Raw genomic sequence first — 18,704 nt, forward strand, 5'->3', positions numbered from 1 at the left:
TCAATGATAAGGTTTACCCACAAATACACACAGTAAAATTACAACATCACAAATATAACATAGGACAGAATCAGAGGGAGAGTGAGGAAGAAACACCACCTGGCTAGTGTCAGTGTTCTGCAAGATGCTTGTGAAAAATGAATTCCTTGAAAGGACAATTGGAGAAACAAATTGATATTACATCTTCATAGATCAAGTACTGTTTCCACTGCTGTCAGCTGTATTTCAGGCTGTTTACAATTGCTGGGAGTTAAAAGAAAATAAAACACACACACCCCCCACAAAAATCCTTTAAGGTCCAAGAAGCAGGTTGAGTTCTTTTTCTGTAAAGCATTAACATATTTAGTTCAAGAACAAAAAACACTGAATTCCCTTAATTAAATCTACAGATAGAGAAAGAATGATTTCTAGCAGTAGATAAACCTTTAATTCGAGCAGAATTATTAAGATGATCCAGTATCTGAGAGCTGAAGTAAAGTCAGACTAAGTATAAAAGTAAGTTCACAACAACACTGGTAATGCAACAGCATATTTAGATATGTAAATATATACAGTATCACCTGAAGTTCCCAAGTAAAGACAAAAACTCTGTAAAAACAGTACAATAGAATATCCACATAGCATCAGCTTGGTTTAGAATTTACTACTATTGACTTGCATTACAGAGGCTAAGAGAACAAGAAAATAATTATTCTGACATAAAATTCAGACAACTAATACATTGCTTCTGAGGTAGCATCATTTATATAGGTAGAAGTATTTTTTGCCTATGAACCTAGTGCCCCACTAAGATATTTTTAAAACATTTACTGTATTTTAATATGAACAATAAATAAATCCCATTTAAAAGATTTTTTAAAAATAATTTTCTTTAATTTGTCATTAAGACAAGAATCACATTTTTAAACATCTATGAGTTGCTATAAGCTACATTTAAGATTCTTTATTAAAAATTAAGATATTAGTAAGTGCCTAGCTATTATACAACAGATAAAATAAGACATAAAATGTTTCAAAATGTTCACTTTTTTCAAAAAAATACACCAAATTGATTAAGATATATACATGACAAGTTATTTTGATAAGTCAGCAAAACCACATTGAATTAGATTTTCAGAATGCATATATTTAGGAAGAATATGAACAAGATCAGGAATTTAGGAGAAAGGGAAAAGGAATTAAACGTAAGGACATATATGCCTTACAAATTTAAAGTCTTTTTAAGTTTCTTTTGCTTTGAGCACTTCCTGGAGGAGCATCTTTTTTGTTCTTCCCTTTTGCAGATAAACTATTACATTCTTTTGACCCATGGAAAGCATGCAGACATAAAATACAGAACTCAAATGCACATGCCTCTCTGCTACATAGTCCCCTTTTCTTTACCAACTGATATTTAGCAGGATATTGACATCTTGGACAGGGTTTTAGAGCTTCATCAGTGAACAGAGTTTTAGCAACCTGTAGCAAGAGGAGGAGGGAAGAGCTACTTAGTCCTTGTAAATGAAACTTTTCTAGAACTGAAAGTGAAGTCTTTCTTAGCCACCTACTTTTATGTATTCTTCCCGTCTACTAGTTGAATGGGGAACAGAACTGCATCTCCTAGGTGTAAGTTCAGTGTATGAAGGTGGCGTTTGTACCACGGGAGTTCTGGCTTGAGCTTGAACGGGCCTTAGAGCAGATCTATTGAGAACATTAAGTCTTGTGGCAGCATCTTCAGCTTTCAAGAAATATTCCTGTTAAAGTTTATAATTATAATGAAAAGGAAAAAAACAAACCACAAACACAAAAGGAAGCAAATTAGGGTTTTATTAATAATATAAATTAAAAAATATATATTTATTTGGGATTTGCAGCTAGGTTTTTGCCTTTTTTTTTTCCTTTTGCAATAACACATTAGAAAAGGAAGTTATGTATAGTGCATGTATTTTCCATTAAATGTTAATATTTAGTAAGGGAATAAGAGACCAGAACCATCAAAAACAAAATCCCAAGAACAGGGTAAAAAGCCAGCTGTCTTTTAGCACTCTACTGCTCCTCATATTTCTGAATTAGGACACATCTCAATAGCAAGCATGGAAATAGCAACGTGAGTTTTATCACAATTAAAGCAAGGTTACACTGAAGTGTGTGTGTAGACACAGGTGGAAAAAGGTTATGCTGCTATTAATATGCTTACTTTTCTAGATACCCCTTAAAAAAAACTTTTATGAGTCCTTCTGATGTTCACAAGTACACCATGAAGAAGCTTAGCCACAAGCAGTCCTGAAAAGAATTAGGAAGTAGACTAGAGTGGGTCCTACAGCACTGCAGACTAGACTGAAGTGGAAAGTGAGGAACAGCAGGGCACAAATGTATAAACAGGGTTTAAGTCCTGAAGCCAGAATCAGTCAAGGAAGAGATCCTACAGGATTATCGAGAAGCTGGGGAGGAAAAAAAAAAAAGTCTCACATGGTTGAAAGACTAGTACTCACACTGTGGACAGTTGAAAAACGATAAAAGCTATTACATTCTCCTGTTAGAATCCTTCACGTACTTGTGTTGGAACTGTCAGCTACTTTTCTGTAGCTTTACAAGATGTTTCCTCTTTGCTCTGACCTGTCTTCTTTCACACTTGAAAAAAATATTACCTTTCAGACAAACCTTACCTGAGCTTCTTCTTTCAGGTGTTTTATGTACAACTTTCTCCTCTTATCTGCACTTTTATCTTGTACAATGATTTCACGCCAGTTTTTGCTTACTCTCCAAATGCTGGAACAAATTAATGAAAAACACTATTCACTTTCGTATTTTTGCCAAGTAGTACAGAAGTGATGATGGTTAGGCTACCTTTTAAAGATTTTTGCATTATTTCATGTTCTGTTGGTCATCGTACAGACCACTGCTACATACTAGTTCACCACATTGTTATGAAACACGGCTCTTATGTACTGTTACATAGCACTGTATAGAATAATACAAGAGTCTAGAGCACAATTGCAACACAAATAACACAGCATACCTTTGACTTACAGAATTAAATGTTTCTTCCTTCCACATAAGCCACTTACAAATTTGTTTCTAAAGTCACATTTTTGTGTTAAGTGTTCTGAAAACATCCATGCCCTTCTACCTCCACCTATTCTCCCACTCCCTTTGCAACTAATAACACACATGGCACTCTACTTCTTTGAAATAAGTGACAGTTTCTATTGATTAAAAATTATTCTAGACCATTACTCATGAAGCAAAGTTGTTTGAGCATTTTTGTGCTTAGAAATAACTGAGGAAATTAAATACACAAGAAAAAGATCTAGAAAATGTGTTTTAAGTACTATGCATTATTTGGGAACTTGTAATTAGAAGAAAAGACTTTCTATGATTAAAGAAGTTTTTAATATATTTTAAAATTTACAAGTACTGTGATTTGGTTTTAAGTTCACTAATTCCCATGTCTGGCTTTTTGTTTGTTTGGTTTGGTTTGTAATTCCCCATATGGAGAAAAAAAGCAGTAGTACTTACCTGCATAGACTTTCCACTGTCAAAGCATCTAAAACTATAGCAAGAACATGTTTTAAATTTCTGTGTTTTAATTCTGTTAAAATATCTAATTTTTCAAGGCCCATTTTCTTGCCAATAAGTCCAGCAAGAACATGTTCTAATGCAAATATTTCTGTTCCGTCAATATTCTCTGATATTTCATTTTGGTCTGATCTTTGTCTTTGCAAGCAAATTTCATGAACTATTTTCAGAGCTGGAGTTCTTGAGAGATCTCCGTGACTTACAGCTAGGTCTCTGCCAGGCTGTTCTTCCAAAACTAATGCATGCTCTTCACTGACAAAGTTTCTGTCTTCTGTTACCATACATGCTGAAGTAGAAGGACTGCCATGGTGATCTTCTGTTTCTGACTGTGAGCCCTGTTCCCGAAGAGTGGATAACCTTCTGACTCGTTCAAGTTTTCTTGTCTTTCTTTTACCATCCAGAATTTTGGAACCTTCTTTACATTTTTGGAATAACTCTTGGAAAGATCCGTCATGATCAGACAGAGATTCTCCCGATTTGTCCAAGTGAAGTGAATTATATCCACTGTCCTCAGGTGTGGAAAGATCTGTGTAACTTGCCAGCTTACCAGGGGGAGAGTTTGTATCACATAGTTCAAAATTAAAGTTCTCTACAAGACTGTTGATGGAAGTCAGGAACTTACCCTCATTGGCCTCAGGTAACGCACTGCAAGTAGGAGTCCTAAGCAACCCATCACTAACACTCAAAAAGGCACTTTCATTGAATTCATTAGCATTACTAACAATAACATCCTTACACTGAATTGGAGACAAACATTCTGGTTCTAGCAATAAGGGATCCCTACATTTGGACTCATCTAGTGTAGAAGTCCTTTGCTGTGAAAAGGAAAGTCTTCGTTTTGGGCAATCAGGATTAAAGCCTTCAGGTTTTGGAGAATCTGAAGCAGTTTGTGAAAGTTCTTCAGAGATCAAAACACGAGAGAACAATTTTTTCCTGCTGCTTCCTGAAGAGCTAGCTTGTCTTTCACAGCATCCTACAGCTGTGCCAGCTCGAACAGTCTTAGATAAAAGCAGCCTCCTGCGTAGTGAGGAGCCTTTTCTACTCACTTTAGGAGTTTCAAAGAAATCTGCACTTCTATTTGCTTCTCTTCTTTCTGACAAGGAGATAGAATTCATTTCATTTTCAATAGATGATGAAACAGAAAGTAGGGCATTTGGATGAATGTGCTCAGAATGGTCTTGTAGCAGTGGCAGACTTGTTACACTCGGTGTTTCTTTACGTTCTACATCAGGATCTTTTCCTGACTCATTGCATCTGCTGTCTAGAAATACTGAAGTGCAACATGTGTCTTTAAAATTGGAGTACTTAAAATTGCTGCTGGGAGATGTTAATCTATTTCTTTTAAGAATATTGAACATTACTGAATGACTTTCTGACATCTTCTGCTTGGCACTTTGACTTTGTAAATGAAGATACCAGTGTTATTTCTGAAACAAACCATAAAAGTAGTCAACAAAACACCCACAGATTAGTGAGAAATCTTTGTGTATCAAGCCAGCAGCCATGACAAAAGTATTTTCATTAGTCTTGGTAGAAACAGTGCATATACATGGACACAAAGATAAATTACAATCAAGTAGATGGTTAAAATGAGCGATTAAAATGCACAGTATACTGTGAGTGAGGTAAATCAAAACACATCCAGTTCGCTAATTGATCTGCCAGTCCTCATCCAAGGAAAACCACTTCAAATAAGTGACACAGCAACTAGAGTCTCATTTGTGCTGAAATCAGTGACAAAACTCCCTCTGATCCCAATGGGACCAAGATTTTTATTAACACTGTGTTACTGGTTCATCCAACCGCTGACAGTTCAGTCCTCAAGAACAAGCGGAAGCTCTGGTAACAGACGAGTTTAGACAAAAGCCATTTTCTCATTAAGAAAAATGAGAGAATTAAGTCACAAGTCTACAGGTCTCCATATTTAGATCCCTACAGGCCCTGGAGGGAATTTAACCCCTAGTTACAAAATGAACAGTGCATTCTTATCTGCCTTAACAGTCAAATGTTGTTTCGTAGAGAAGCTCTCTGCTTTTGCTCAGCTCTGTGGGTAAACAGTGTTCTGAAGCTTTACATTTTCACAAAACTGATGGACTGACTATGCAACCTCTCAGCACGTGCATAGAAAGAAAGTGTCTTTTAAACTTAGTAAGTATAAAAGCTTTTAAGAGCTACTAGATATTTTCCTAGAAAAGATACGAGTGGCTGATGCATCTGTTTAAATAAGGGATGCAAGAATACAGACTTACTTTTTTGCTATTCACACGTGGCAGAGTTTCTCCACCCTAATCAGAGAGGCAATAGGTCATTGCTTTCTACACACAAGACACAGCAACTGTGCAAAGCATGTTATGAGTAATGCCAGCATGAGAGCTGTTCTCACAGAAACCACAGTAGTTCTCATGAACATTGCAAGACTTTCAAAGTTTGAATAGGCACCTTTAACTGGGGCATGTTACTAGCCTCTAGAACTGGTATTTTGGAACATAAAGCCTGGAAATAGTGACTGAATTTTCGGAACAGACAAAATAAGATTCTTTAAAAGTGGTTTAAACATCAAACACTAAGACATTGCCAATACCCCAATGGCCCTGACTTAGTCAAGCCCTAAGCCACCAAATACAAGCAGTGGGAACACAGATTACCTGGGCAGGGTGGGGGGAGCTATTCTTTGATGATCTTGGGTCATTTAATTAGCATTTTTTGACCCATACTGAAGGGACTTTATAAGATCATTGCGATATAGAAAATGCTTTGTTTTCTACTGTGAGGAGACAGCAACATGTAGAAGTTCAAAAGGAACAGGATATTAAACAGCAGATTGTGAGAACTTGGCATAAAGGCCTATAAAGTCATGCTAATATCAGTATGAAATTAAACAGATTTAAAATGAACAAAAAAATCCATACCCCTAATTGAGAAAAATTCTTCCGGGAGAGAAAGGTATCTGAAAATAATTCCAACACGATGACAAACTCTGAAGTCTGGCCTGCTTCTTTTCCCTCTCCCACTTACCTCTATAAGTCCCTTACTTTCTCATTTGTTTTCTCTCACTGCTTTTTCCTCATTCCCTGTTTTTAGTTGGTGAAATAAACGACAGCGCAAATAGGAAACACAAGGGCATAGCTTTAGTTATTACATGAATTAGGAATTACTGCCTTGACAGCGCAGGACCAATTCTAAGCAGTGTCTAGCATTTCATCTGCACCATTTTCCAAAATTTTAGGCAACAGGCTGAAAACACTGTGTCAAGAACTAGAAAATAATTTTTAAGAGACAGGAAAAAGGTATGAAGAAGCTCTGTAGTGCACTGCTGCTCTTCAGTTGATTATTCATGCTGCGAGCAGAGGACCATATCAGCATAGCTCTTCTTTTTGTAAAAGGAGGAAGACCTATGAGAAACCTGTAGTAACAATACGGCGTTATTGTTGTGTAATCTACAAAATTAATAGAGGTTTCACTTTCTATGCTGAATTTTGGTGAACTGCAGTTAGTTTGCAAATATTGACTAGAGATATTACTACCAAAAATGCTGATGGACAGAAATTTAAACATGCTATTTAGAGACAGCTATTCTCAATCCCACCAAAAAAAAAAAAAAAAAACCCACATACCCACAGTTACCTTTAAAAATACTAATATTTTCCTTAAACACAGTCAAACTAACTACACATTTAACAAAAGCATACAGGCTTGCAGGTTTAAAAACTTAATGTTTAGGCATCATGCTGAAGAAACAACAAAAGGAAAACTTATGCTTGCAGCATCAGTCTCAGACATTCCACAGGAAAATTATCTAGTCTTATGAACAACAGAAAGTAGAGGAAATCTAAAACATTACAGTATTAAAAGAATTTAAGTAAAGTTGTGTTTCAAATAACATAAAAATAACAGGAAGACAAGCTTTCGCAGCTATAGAGGAGATAAGAATAGCAGAGTTTAAGGAATGTTGGTTAACTCAGGTAAAAGCCAAAAATATGCTGTAAACACGCCAACACCCAGCAGGAGGAGCATATGAGCTTACTAGACTGATTTTGAGAGAACAACGTTGAAAAAACTACAGGGAAGCCACCGCAATACAGATGCCGGGTGTACCGTGTCCATTATACCTCTTTACAGCAAATCCAGTACACACCTCGGGTTTGTATACACTTTTTTTTTTCCAAAACGTATTACTTATGTTAAATTAAATCTTAATTTGTACAAGGTCTCATTTTACAAATACAGTACAGAAGGGAAAGCCTTTCAGATGTGCTGAACATCTCTTAGAACGAAGATGCTACTTACATTCATAAGAGATGACTAATAAAACCTCTTATGACTTGCCTAGTGGTTTTATAAGCACTTCCTTTTTTATCAGGAGAAAAATTTCATCCACTAGATTTGATACGTGACATCAAGCCCTTGTCGTTTGGGAGACTTGAAGTAATTTCTGAAAGTACTGTTAATCTTTTTTTAGACCTCGTAGAACAGATGTGTGGGGAAGAAAAGCCTGGTCACACAGCAAGTCAGTTACAGAAGAAGGAATAAAATCCATATCTGTTAAGTGCAGATTCCTGTGCTCTATACATACCTAACTTCTATTATTATTTTTGTAGTTCTCAAATTGATCTACGAGTCCACTGCAAGCTTTCTGAGAGTTTACGGAACAAAGTATTTCATATTTAAAGACATAAACTAAATTAAGAACAGGATTCAGACATTTAGACAAGGAATAATTTCTGACAAGCTTAGTCTTACAAAGTGTCCTAAAGAGATAAAAGTGTTGGTTACTGGAAGGCAGCATAAATGGTGCCTACAACTTAGACGCAAGTTCTAGGGTGGAGTCACGCCTGTTCCTGATACTAATTTACATTCCCCAGTAAGACACACTGAACATTCATGCCTCAAACAAGATGTTTTCCATCCTTGTTTGTCACTGTTCACCCTTGTTAACAAAACAGATAAAGGCAAAGTTTTGGTGATATAAGAATATTTTCTCTGTTATTTAAACAGATATCATGTCTGCAGTAAAACTGACTCTGCTCTTTGAGCATCCAGATCTAAAGACAGAGAAGTCATTGATACCTACAAGGGCATTAACATTGAAGATGACATAGCTACGTCCTATCTGTAAGATGTGGGTCACTTACCCTAATTTGTGAAGCTACTCAAGATCTTCCAAACCCACGGTGCTGTACTCAAAGTATTGTTTACCCCTACCGATAACCTAGAGCGAGAAAGGACACAGAGACAAAAGAGAGAGGTATAAGAGAAACGTTACCCAGCCGAGACACAGTTTTCAGTTCATCTGCACACGTGTTCATGGCAACATCTAATCACCCAGCGACGAAGATAATTGAGGGCTACCTAGGGACCAGCACCCGAGGGTCTCTCAGTCACCTGGGATGCCGGACACGAGCAAAGCAACAGCTTCACCCCCTCATCTGGCAAATCGCTGGGCACAGGCACCAGGGCCTAGAGGCCCCCTACCACCAGCTGCGGCGATCGCCGGGGCTCCCCGAGATGGGCCGAAGGCCAGGAACCCCCCTCGCTCCCCGGCCGGCCGGACAGACCGGGAACGCTGCCGCCTCAGCAGCTCGCCGCCTGGCTCTGGGGCCCGTTGCCATTAGTGAGGAGTCGCTTCGCTTCTCTCCACCCACACCGGCTCCTCGCGTGCGGCTGCCGCTGCTTTCCCTCGCTCGGATTTGAACTACCCGCCCTTACCAACCGCTGCCGCCGCCACCCCCGCCCCCACCGCGCTGCGGCCCTCGGGAGAGCGGCGCCGCCCTGGGGCGCGGGCAGGGCGCCGGCGGAGAAGGGCTTCGCCGAACGGGAGAGCCGGCCTCTGCCGGGCACGGGAAGGCACGGACGAGGCTTGCCTTTCTCCGCACACCTTACCCTTCAGCCCTGCGGCCCCCGCCGCGCCCAGCCCACCATTAAAGGCGCCCCCACGCCGTTCCTCCCCCGGCTCCGCTTCTTCCGAGGTGCCTGAGGGGGCGATTTTCCCGCCTCCGTGAGAGCCCTCTCAGCGCCCTGCCGGGGGCGCCAAGGCTGAGGGGCGACTCTCGAGGCGCTGGTCGATCGCGGCCAGCCAGAGGCTTTCACAGGTAATGAACGTTGCCTACACCGCAGCAGTTTCAGCTTGAGTTATAAGGGTGCTAATTAGTTCGAGTTAATTAGTACATTTGTACCCGACGGCCCAGGAACGAAACAAGCACAGAGCGTTGGTCAAGTGCCATCGCCTTTAAATCAACTGTCAGTCGCGTGGGAGATGCCCTGTGATGTCGCCTAGTTTTTGCCGTGGTTTTAGTTAACGTGTATATCAAAAACCAAACGCAAACCCCGAATACCTGGGTGCCTGTTTGTCCGGAGCTGGCCGAGGGTAACGCCGGCTCGCTGCCCTGCTGGCTGCAAACGGGCGGGGGGCGCCGGCCAGCACAGGGACAGAGCGAAGGCCAGATACATCATCGTCGCGTTCTTCTGCTGGGTATTGCGCTTCTTCACCCCAACTAATTTTTCACCCCAGGTTATCTCTTATTTTTCTATTTCTTTCCCTGTTTACACTTCCAGTTTTCTCCCTCCATCAAAACAATGTCAGGTCTAAACGAGAGATGTAAAGTTGTCCTGTGTGACTCTAAAAGCAATACCTAAAGCAAAGTAGAGGCTTTCCAAAGAAACGCTGAAATTCAGTAACGTGATTCCTGTACGTGAGGTTCGGCAAGTTTGCAGCCTCCACAACCTCCTTCCAGCCTTTCACAGCGCACCCGGCGGGTGGGTGGGGGCGGCGGCCCCTGCCAGGCTGAGAGGGGCCTGAGGAAACCTGGATTGAAAGGTTACCTATCCAGAGCCGGAGGAAACTAAAACCCGACGGTTTTGGATAAAAGAATATTGGTTTATGTGACTACAAGGTAACGGTTATGGATAAAAAGAGAAAAGCTTTTGGGGTATCTCCCCCTTCCTTTTTAGGAGGAGAAGTCATTAGAAACTTTCTGGCACATAATACGAGTTTTCCGAAAGTGCTTTCTGTAGTATCATCTCTTTCACATGAATCAGAAGAAATTATTTTCCAAATAGTTGTATTTGTTTATAAAATAAATTACCTTCTCTCTGAAATTGGCAGCTTGCTAGCTCCTTAAAGCGGGACACCGCAGCTGCAAGATCTGTCTCTGTCACTCAAACCCGGGTGGACTTATGTGGCTTGGATCAAAACTACCCAAGAAATGCAACAAGCTGTAATTGCGGCGTTTAATGCAATACACAGAAGCTTCACACGAAAAAGTGTGAGTTAACAAAAAGCGTCACACAAACCAAAACAAACCCTCCCACCCGAACAAAGCCAACCAAACAAATCACCAACCAAAACCTGAGCACGTTGCTTCTAAACAAACACAATAAGGCAAGAGAGTCGGCGACACGCTGCGCTCGGGTGCGACCGCCCTTCCTTCCCCTCTAAAACTCCCCTCGCCCCACCCCGCCAGCCTTTCCCCACGCTTCCCTGCCGATTCCCCACGGGCTGTCCCACTTGACGGGGCTGCGGGGCTCTCCCGCACGGTCCCGAGCCTTTCTGCGGCTCGAAACGCGAGGAGCAACTTTGGGGCTGGTCCCCAAAGCGGAACGGGCTTTCGCTGTTTCCCCTCCCGCAGGAGGCGGCTTTATCAGAAACGGCTGAAGTAACCCAAACTTTAAGCGCTGGTAAAACATCCCGGTTTTGCAAGGGAACAGGTAAAGGATGCCGATAATTAAACAATTATATTCTTTCTTTCTTAATAGTGAAGACCTTATTTTCTCACCATTAACTTTAACTGACTTTTTCGAGGCGGTGTTATTAGCAAGTCCTTTTAAAATTACTGGTTTGACAAACGCATTTTAAAATACAAAACGAGTCTGGAGAAATAACACTGGTAGTATTTACTACTTAGCGTGCGTTTCCCAGGGAAGTTCAGGCTTTTCCCCTCTGCTTCCAGCTCTGGGCACACACTCACACCCACGAAAAGCTCGGGGGCGGCGAGGAGGCAGGTAGCGGTGGCAGGGGACGCCAGAGTCAAGGTGACTGGCTCTCCCTTCCACATCGCTTTTGGCTTTATTCACACCCAGTAGTACAGAGAAGCGGGTGAGTGGGCTAAAATCATTACTGTATTTTCATTATGTTTGACCGAAATACAAAATTAGGAAAACAGCAGCTATTTATTATTCCTCAAATTAATTTTCGATAAGCGATAGGCCATGGATGAAGGTGATTTGCTACTACGAGAACAGCATCAAGAAATTACAACTGATAAAACCTCACACATACCGATACATTTGGGCGCTTAGGAAATAGGTTTTATTCATTGCTCAGAAACAGGAAAAAAAAAATCTTTCCTTAAACCAGGGAACCTCTTGCATGATGAAGCCATTTAAACTGGCATATTCACAAAACACGGTATTTGTTAAACCCTGTTCCAGGAACACAGCATAGGGAGCTGATTCTACAAACTGCCTGTGCAAGATTCACGGTTCACACCGCCAGCGAGGTTGAGGCAGGCGCGGGGAGAGCAGCCGGTACTGTTTCAAATCTCGTCACTCACGACACAGGGAAGTCGCCGACATCCGAACTTCTTTCATGACCTTACACTTAAAACACGCAGTATCTATCGGAGCTTCTCGGTGTGGTTGGGTATGGGCACATGTGATAACCGCTCTCAAGATTAAAACACCAAGATGTGGCTTTTATCCACGGATCTTAGGCAAAACGCTTCTGAAACCAGAAAGGACCTCGAGGTAAAGCACCTCGGCGGTTTCAAACCCTGCAGCCGTGCCACCGGACCCGGCGCGGGGTGTCCTTTTCCCGAGTCTGTACCGGGGGCCGGGTACAGCCACACAAAACCACCAAGTTCTGATTTTGTCCAGCCGCGCCGCTGCCCGCCTGCCTCCCAGGAGACGGACGCTGCTATTCGTGTGAAAGCTTGTTACTAAAAACCGCCACCGAACGCGCTGTGCTTTTCCCCAAAGCGGTTAACACCGAAAGCTAAGCGTTTATTACTTTCGCAGCCTAATTATTCAGCGGGGAGGAGGCCAGAGCTGATGGCGGCGTGGGGCCGGCGACCAGCCGGCCGGGGGCTCTCGGGGCTCCCCCGCTCTCGGGGCAGGGCTGCGGCGCGGTGCGGCAGGGCCCCCGACCCGTCCCCCGCCCGATGCCGATCGCTGGCTGCTGCGACCGGAGCACAACGGTGCGCCCCGACCCCCACGGCTCAGGTCGGCGCCGGGCGGTTTGCGGAACGGGCGGTAGCAGCACACGCCCCGCCTCCGCCGGCTCCCGGTGTGTCGTCATCAGCCGGCGCCGAGGAGACGGTGAGGCTGGCGGAGTTGCGGGGCTAGGCCAGTGGGGGCCGGGGTTCGCCTGGGAGTTTTTGGGGGCTCCCTTCGCAGCTGGTGGCCGTGGCGAGCGGGGAAAGGCCCGGCCCAGCCTCGTGGGCTTCCCTTCCGCGTAAAAGCCTCGCCGGACGGCGGGGGAGGCCCCGGTGCGGAATTGGGGCGGGCTGGGGGATTGGTGGGCTGTGAGGAAGGCCGTCCTTCGTGGGCTCTGCGGGACGGGAAGGAGGGGGCTTGCCTCTCTTGCAGGTACGTGCGGCGTTCTCGGCACGAGTAGCGTGGCCGGCGCTGCGCCGCTTCGCGGGAGGTCACGGCTGCGGCGCGGTGCGCACGGGCGCGTCCGTGGGCCTTGCGGCGGTGCCCGTGTGGCAGCGTACTGCCGGGTACGTGAAGGCCGGCTAAACCACGGCATCTCCCTGCAAAGTGCGTAGCTGGAGGCCACTGCTGTCTTCGGCAGCAGTATTGTTTTGCTGCAGGAGCAGCACCAACTCCAGTTACTTTGCTGCAAGTGCGGTGCCTTGCTTCAGCTCTCTGTTTTGCAAGATGCTGCTGTTTTCAAATGCTAATGGATGCCTGCTTATATCTTACCTTGTAGCGTACTGACACAGAAAGGCTACGACACGTGGATTAAGATGCCACTATGGTTATGCTAGAGCAAAAACTTACGTGAAAGCTGTAGAGTTAAATGAATTATCTCCAGTTCTGTCAAATGGAATGGTATAATGGGGTTTTAACAAGGTGGTTTGTCAAGTGCTGATCAGAGACTCATAAACAAAGGGTGAACTGTTCCTGTCAACCCTATTCTTCTGATTCCAAGACTCTAGTTTTCCCAGTTGAATTTATGCTGAAACAAAATGTGAAAATCGGGCAGATAATCCTTACTGTAACGTGAAGCAAGACCCCCCAAGAGTCATGCTTATAAAGAAGCGCCATGAATACTATTCACGGGCACAAGGGTTAGGAATTCCTTTCTTCTATATCAGGCAGAACAGCAACACAGAAAACAGCAACCACAGAAGAACTACGAGATGATACTCATGTTCTAGTCTAGACTTGTATTAGCTGGAAAACAAGTGTTTTCTATCTCTCCAGTGGTTACAGTAACAACCTTACAATTTATGGTTGCAACCGTACTTACATGTCAGGATAGGATTACTTAAAGCTTGTTGGAACACCTGTGGAGTATATGTAACTATTTAGTCTGATGCTGTGAAGGAATACCTGTCTGCAAGTAAGTCTGAACAGTCAAAACCATTATAGGAAGTTAAGAGGTGTCTGAAGAGTACCGCTGAGTTATCAAACTTGTGATCGGTTTGGTAATCATACATGCCCATGTTAGGATTTTGAGGGTGGAATTTCTTCTCTCTGGTCCCTCATTGTTTTGTTTGTTTTCTCTTAATTCCTATTACTCTTCTACCTACAGTCTGTTCACAGGATTCCTAATCCCTTAGATCAATGAACAGGTAGATTGGGTTAGCTGGTGTTGTATTAGAGCGGGGGAAAAAATATACCAAGGCTTATCTTGTTTATAAAAGCAATGTTGTTACATGAGCAATACGTAAGAAACGATTTATGTTTCCAGCAAGGGAATTCTTACCATTGCTAAGAGGGAGGAAATAAAATATTATTCATTAGGCTTTAATGTTTAAAAGCCTGTTTAATAGAAAGGGTTGTGCTGTCTCCATCTTTATGAGTTTTCTATAGCAGATTGGTAAAGCTCTGAGAAACCTGATGTTACTTGGCTTTTGAGAAGTTGAACTAGGTGACCTTCTGACGGCTCTTCCAACCTGAACTATCCAATGTCCAGTGTGTCAAATACAGATGGAATTTGTTTGTGTTTACTTTTAAGGAAGTTTTTAATCTTCTGTTAGCTTGAAATTGAGATATTGAAATGATTGTGTATGCCTTGGAAAGATAATTTAAAAACACCAAACTGGTGTGCATGTTGTGTGTTTTTTGTTTAGAGCATGGATTCACAGAAGGATGTTCAGCCTCCAAAGCAGCAGCCCATGATTTACATTTGCGGAGGTAAAGAAAAGACATCAGTGACTTTTTTTACTTGTTGCTGGAGATTAGATGTTCTAATAATGAAGAACGCATGATCATTATACTGAAGAGTACATAAATACAAGTGGTTGCAGTGTGAATCCTGATGTTCTTTAAAGCTTTACACACTGATGGTACCACATCTCTGGGGTATATATGGATGGCGATGTGGAAGTAATTCACTAGAGCTTGTGTGGCTGTGTGGAGGTCCTCCATCTCCAGAGGTTGCTTTCTCTAAGTCTGTGCTTGCGGACAGATAGTGGACCTTCCATTTAGTGTACCTCAGAGAGGTTTTTTGAAAATGCTATATGGTCACTTGGTTTATAAGTGTAGTAGTCAAATTCTCTCTTACCTATAGATAAGTCAGCAACTTAAAAACAGGTGATTCTGAGTCATCACTTCAGGAATCTCTGAAATGTTTTGTCTTTTAAGAAAATAAACTTGGGGCTTTGGGGGTCTGAGCTAAAGTTTTCATTAGCAGACAGTCTAGTTGTATCAAGAGCAGAATGTATTGAGCTGTAATCACCTGGTGATTTTTTAGGAAGATCCTTGGTGATCTTAATGTAAGTGAAGTTTGCTAATTTTTTTGCACAGTGGCTTGATATCTTTCAGCTCTTGATACAAATTCACTACAGTTATTTTTTTATTGTGATTGTTTGCCACAAATAGGGATTTGACTGTTACGACTTTTGAAAGTTAATCTGTGCGTTAACAGTGCTGGTTTTGTTTACCCACTCCCTTTATCTTCCTCCATCACGTCAGAATGTCATACAGAAAATGAAATAAAGGCAAGAGATCCTATCAGATGCAGAGAATGTGGCTACAGAATAATGTACAAGAAAAGGACAAAAAGATGTATCCTTTTACACGTGTACTTGAATGCATTTGGGAAGCTGTGGATGGAGAAAGCTATGTAAGGGAAAGAATGGAAGATTTCAGTAGTTATGTAAGAGTCCTTCAAGGCCAAAAATCAATACAGTAGAGCAAAGTAGAATACAGAAATCTCTGCAGTGTGATTGGGCACCTTGTTTTCTTTCCTGGCACTTTCTCTCTTTTTTTTTTTTTTTTTTTTTTCCATTTTCTGTATGAAATACAATAAGCTATGATAGTCTGCTGGGTGATGTACTGTGAATTGTGATTATTTAGCCTTTTAAGGAAAGGAAACTGTTGTGGGGTTAATTAAAGATGAGTTTTGAAATGTTTTTCTGTAGTTAGTTGTTACTAGATTTAGATGATCTGCAACCGCCCCCCCCCCTTGTTTTTCTCCCTGATGTTTTTTCAACTACAACACGTTTTTTTCCTTTAACAGCACTATTCCAGTGGTGGTTTTTGATGCCCGATGATGTCCCCTGAAGATATAGTGACTTCACAATGCAGTTTAATTTTTCTGATAACTTTGCTCTGTAAATCCATTCGTATACAAATGCATGCTCTTATTTGTTTTTCAAGAGATTGAAATATTAAAGTTTACTGTGATAATAAATTTTGTCTATCTTGTCTTCCGGCAATACATTTCTAAAGCTGTTGTTTAAATTGTAAAGCTGTTCTTTAAGTGGCAGTCAGAGTATGCAGTAGTTTAAGTTCAGTGGTATTGTATTCTTTTCGATTTAACCTTGTTTTCATTAATCTAAACTTTATTTGCATTTTAACTTTGTTAAATGTTCTTTGGACTCCTATGAATGGCATAAAGTAACTGTGGTTTGAATAAATTCCACTGAGAATAAATAGAAGGCTACACAAGGCTAGGTCTGAAACATAGAGCTGGTCCTGCACCTGGGTTGGGGCAATCCCAAGCACAGACACAGGCTGGGCAATGAGCGGATCGAGAGCAGCCCTGGGGAGAAGGACTTGGGGGTGCTGGTGGGTGAAAGACTGAAGATGAGCCAGCAAGGTGTGCTCACAGCCCAGAAAGCCAAAGGCATCCTGGGCTGCATCAAGAGAAGCGTGGCCAGCAGGTCAAGGGAGGGGATTCTGCCCCTCTGCTCTGGTGAGACCCCCCCCTGCAGTGCTGTGTCCAGCTCTGGGACCCCCAGAACAAGAAAGACATGGACCAGCTCAAGCAGCTCCAGAGGAGGGTCACGAAGATAATCAGGGGCTGGAGCACCTTCCCTATTAGGATGGGCTGAGAGAGTTGGGGATGTTCAGCCTGGAGAGGAGAAGGCTCCGGGTAGACCTTATAGCGGCCTTCCAGTGCTTAAAGGGGGCCTACAGGAAAGGTGAGGAGGGACTCTTGATCAGTGGGTGTGGTGATAGGATGAGGGGTAACAGTTTCAAACTGAAAGAGGGGAGATTTAGATTAGATACCAGGAAGAAATTCTTCAGTGTGAGGGCGGTGAGACACTGGAGCAGGTTGCCCAGAGAAGCTGTGGCTGCCCCCTCCCTGGCAGTGTTCAAGGCCGGGTTGGATGGGGCTTTGAGCAGCCTGGTCTGGTGGAAGGTGTCCCTGCCCATGGCAAGGGGGATTGGAACTAGGTGGTCTTTAAGGTCACTTTCAACCCAAACCATTCTCTGATTTCAAAAGAGCAGATCTCAAAGGCCTTGAGAGCACCGAATTCAGGCACCCAGTTGTGGAGGAAGTGTCAAACAAAAACATCTCTTGGAAAAGAAGGGGGGGGGAAGGCCAGGTAAGCGTTAAGAAGCTATGTGTAAACACAATTGCCCGAAGCGCTTCCTGATTTGGTTGTACTCGAGGAAAGAATGGGGTCTGTGCTGTAAACGTAACGCGTGGTGTCCCAAAGCTAACCCAGCTGCGCCTGCGCGGCGGCGGGCGAGAGCCGGGCGGTCGCGGCTGAGGCGGTCGCTGGTCCCGGTCCCGTCCGTCTCCCGGAGAAGCGCGGCACCGGGCAGGTGGGTGGTGGAGTCCGCGACGCCGGTGTCGCAGCGGGGGCTCGGCGGGAGCGTCGCAAGGGGGTCACTTGGGGTGGGCAGCCCCGTGTCCGCACCGTCGTCCCCGCTGCTGCGCCGCCGGCCGCCATGTTGTACATAGCAACGGTTGCTAGGCACGGGCTGGCCGCGCTGCCCCGGCTCCCGCCGTGCTGTGAGGGGGGCCCTCGGTGTCGGTTTTAAGGTAAATTCCCGACTCTGGGGAGCGAAAGTCGGATTGTCGGCGGGCGGGGAGCTCGGCACGGCGCTGCGGCTTCGGGGAGCCGCCCGGGGGAGAGAGGAGCGCGTCTGGCTGTGGCCCTGTCCCGGCCCGCGCCCCGGGGGGGGTCCGCGCCCCCGCGCTGCCGAGAGCCCGCTGGGCGCTCGGGGGCTCCGGCGCCCTGACGCCTGGGGGGTACCGAAACGGGAGGCGGCGTGGCAGCTTTGCGGTGAGCGGCTCTCGCTTTTTCCCCTCCCTGGTGACGGCCTGTGTTCGTCTGTCTCTGCGTGCGTGTTGTTTCTTTCCCAGTACTGAAACTCTTAAGTCCTTGGGGCTGATCCTGCCTTTATGCAATACCTAGTTATGACCAGCTTCTATTTAACTGCTACTGTATTGTAAACGTTTTCGTGCAACTACAAGTTAATATGTGTAATTATGCTAGATATTAGAACACAATTATTTTAAGCACTATATAACATGGGGGAAACCCCAAGAATTTCTGCTCCATAGAGCTTGGAATCAAAATAGAAAATGATGCAGATAAGCAAATCAAAGATAGAAGGAGACAGGACATGTCCAATTTGAACACCTCACTTCATCAGTTACAGACTTACTGGAAAAGATTCATATTAATACAGTAACATAATCAGAAGTTCATAAAATGCTGTTAGTGAGGAAAGACAAA

At 43.6% G+C, this 18,704-nt stretch overlaps 2 protein-coding genes across 4 annotated transcripts; one reads left to right on the forward strand and one right to left on the reverse strand.

The window, feature by feature from the left end:
• Positions 1–1,209: 1,209 nt before the first annotated feature.
• On the reverse strand, positions 1,210–4,937 carry FBXO43 (F-box protein 43). Its single transcript, XM_009947193.2, has 4 exons — positions 3,499–4,937; positions 2,646–2,748; positions 1,548–1,733; positions 1,210–1,458 (listed from the first exon to the last, which is right to left on the reverse strand). The coding sequence occupies exons 1-4, from the start codon at positions 4,935–4,937 to the stop codon at positions 1,210–1,212; spliced, it is 1,977 nt and encodes a 658-aa protein (XP_009945495.2).
• A 7,921-nt stretch (positions 4,938–12,858) lies between these two features.
• On the forward strand, positions 12,859–16,449 carry POLR2K (RNA polymerase II, I and III subunit K). Of its 3 annotated transcripts, none has more exons than XM_086465357.1 (4): positions 12,859–12,870; positions 14,856–14,919; positions 15,700–15,792; positions 16,258–16,449. In XM_086465357.1, exons 2-4 carry the CDS (start codon positions 14,859–14,861, stop codon positions 16,278–16,280), a joined length of 177 nt encoding a protein of 58 aa, XP_086321483.1. In that variant the 5' UTR covers positions 12,859–12,870; positions 14,856–14,858; the 3' UTR covers positions 16,281–16,449. The 3 variants fall into 3 exon arrangements, with proteins under 3 accessions (XP_086321483.1, XP_086321482.1, XP_086321484.1); XM_086465356.1 differs by lacking the exon at positions 12,859–12,870 and adding an exon at positions 12,963–13,140; XM_086465358.1 differs by lacking the exon at positions 12,859–12,870 and adding an exon at positions 13,243–13,274.
• Positions 16,450–18,704: the final 2,255 nt, after the last annotated feature.

This window comes from Leptosomus discolor, chromosome 5 (assembly GCF_034619465.1).
Source record: "Leptosomus discolor isolate bLepDis1 chromosome 5, bLepDis1.hap2, whole genome shotgun sequence".
Classification (NCBI taxonomy): Eukaryota; Metazoa; Chordata; class Aves; order Leptosomiformes; family Leptosomidae; genus Leptosomus; species Leptosomus discolor.

Bases quoted from the DNA above. Each gene is read 5' to 3' on its own strand.
- POLR2K (XM_086465357.1), top strand. From the start codon at position 14,859: ATGGATTCACAGAAGGATGTTCAGCCTCCAAAGCAGCAGCCCATGATT. The intron at 14,920-15,699 runs GTAAAGAAAAGA...CCATCACGTCAG, and splicing joins CATGATTTACATTTGCGGAG to AATGTCATACAGAAAATGAA. The intron at 15,793-16,257 runs GTATCCTTTTAC...GCACTATTCCAG, and splicing joins CAAGAAAAGGACAAAAAGAT to TGGTGGTTTTTGATGCCCGA.
- FBXO43 (XM_009947193.2), bottom strand. From the start codon at position 4,937: ATGTCAGAAAGTCATTCAGTAATGTTCAATATTCTTAAAAGAAATAGA. The intron at 2,749-3,498 runs GTAAGTACTACT...AATTTGTTCCAG, and splicing joins ACAGTGGAAAGTCTATGCAG to CATTTGGAGAGTAAGCAAAA. The intron at 1,734-2,645 runs GTAAGGTTTGTC...AAACTTTAACAG, and splicing joins ACCTGAAAGAAGAAGCTCAG to GAATATTTCTTGAAAGCTGA.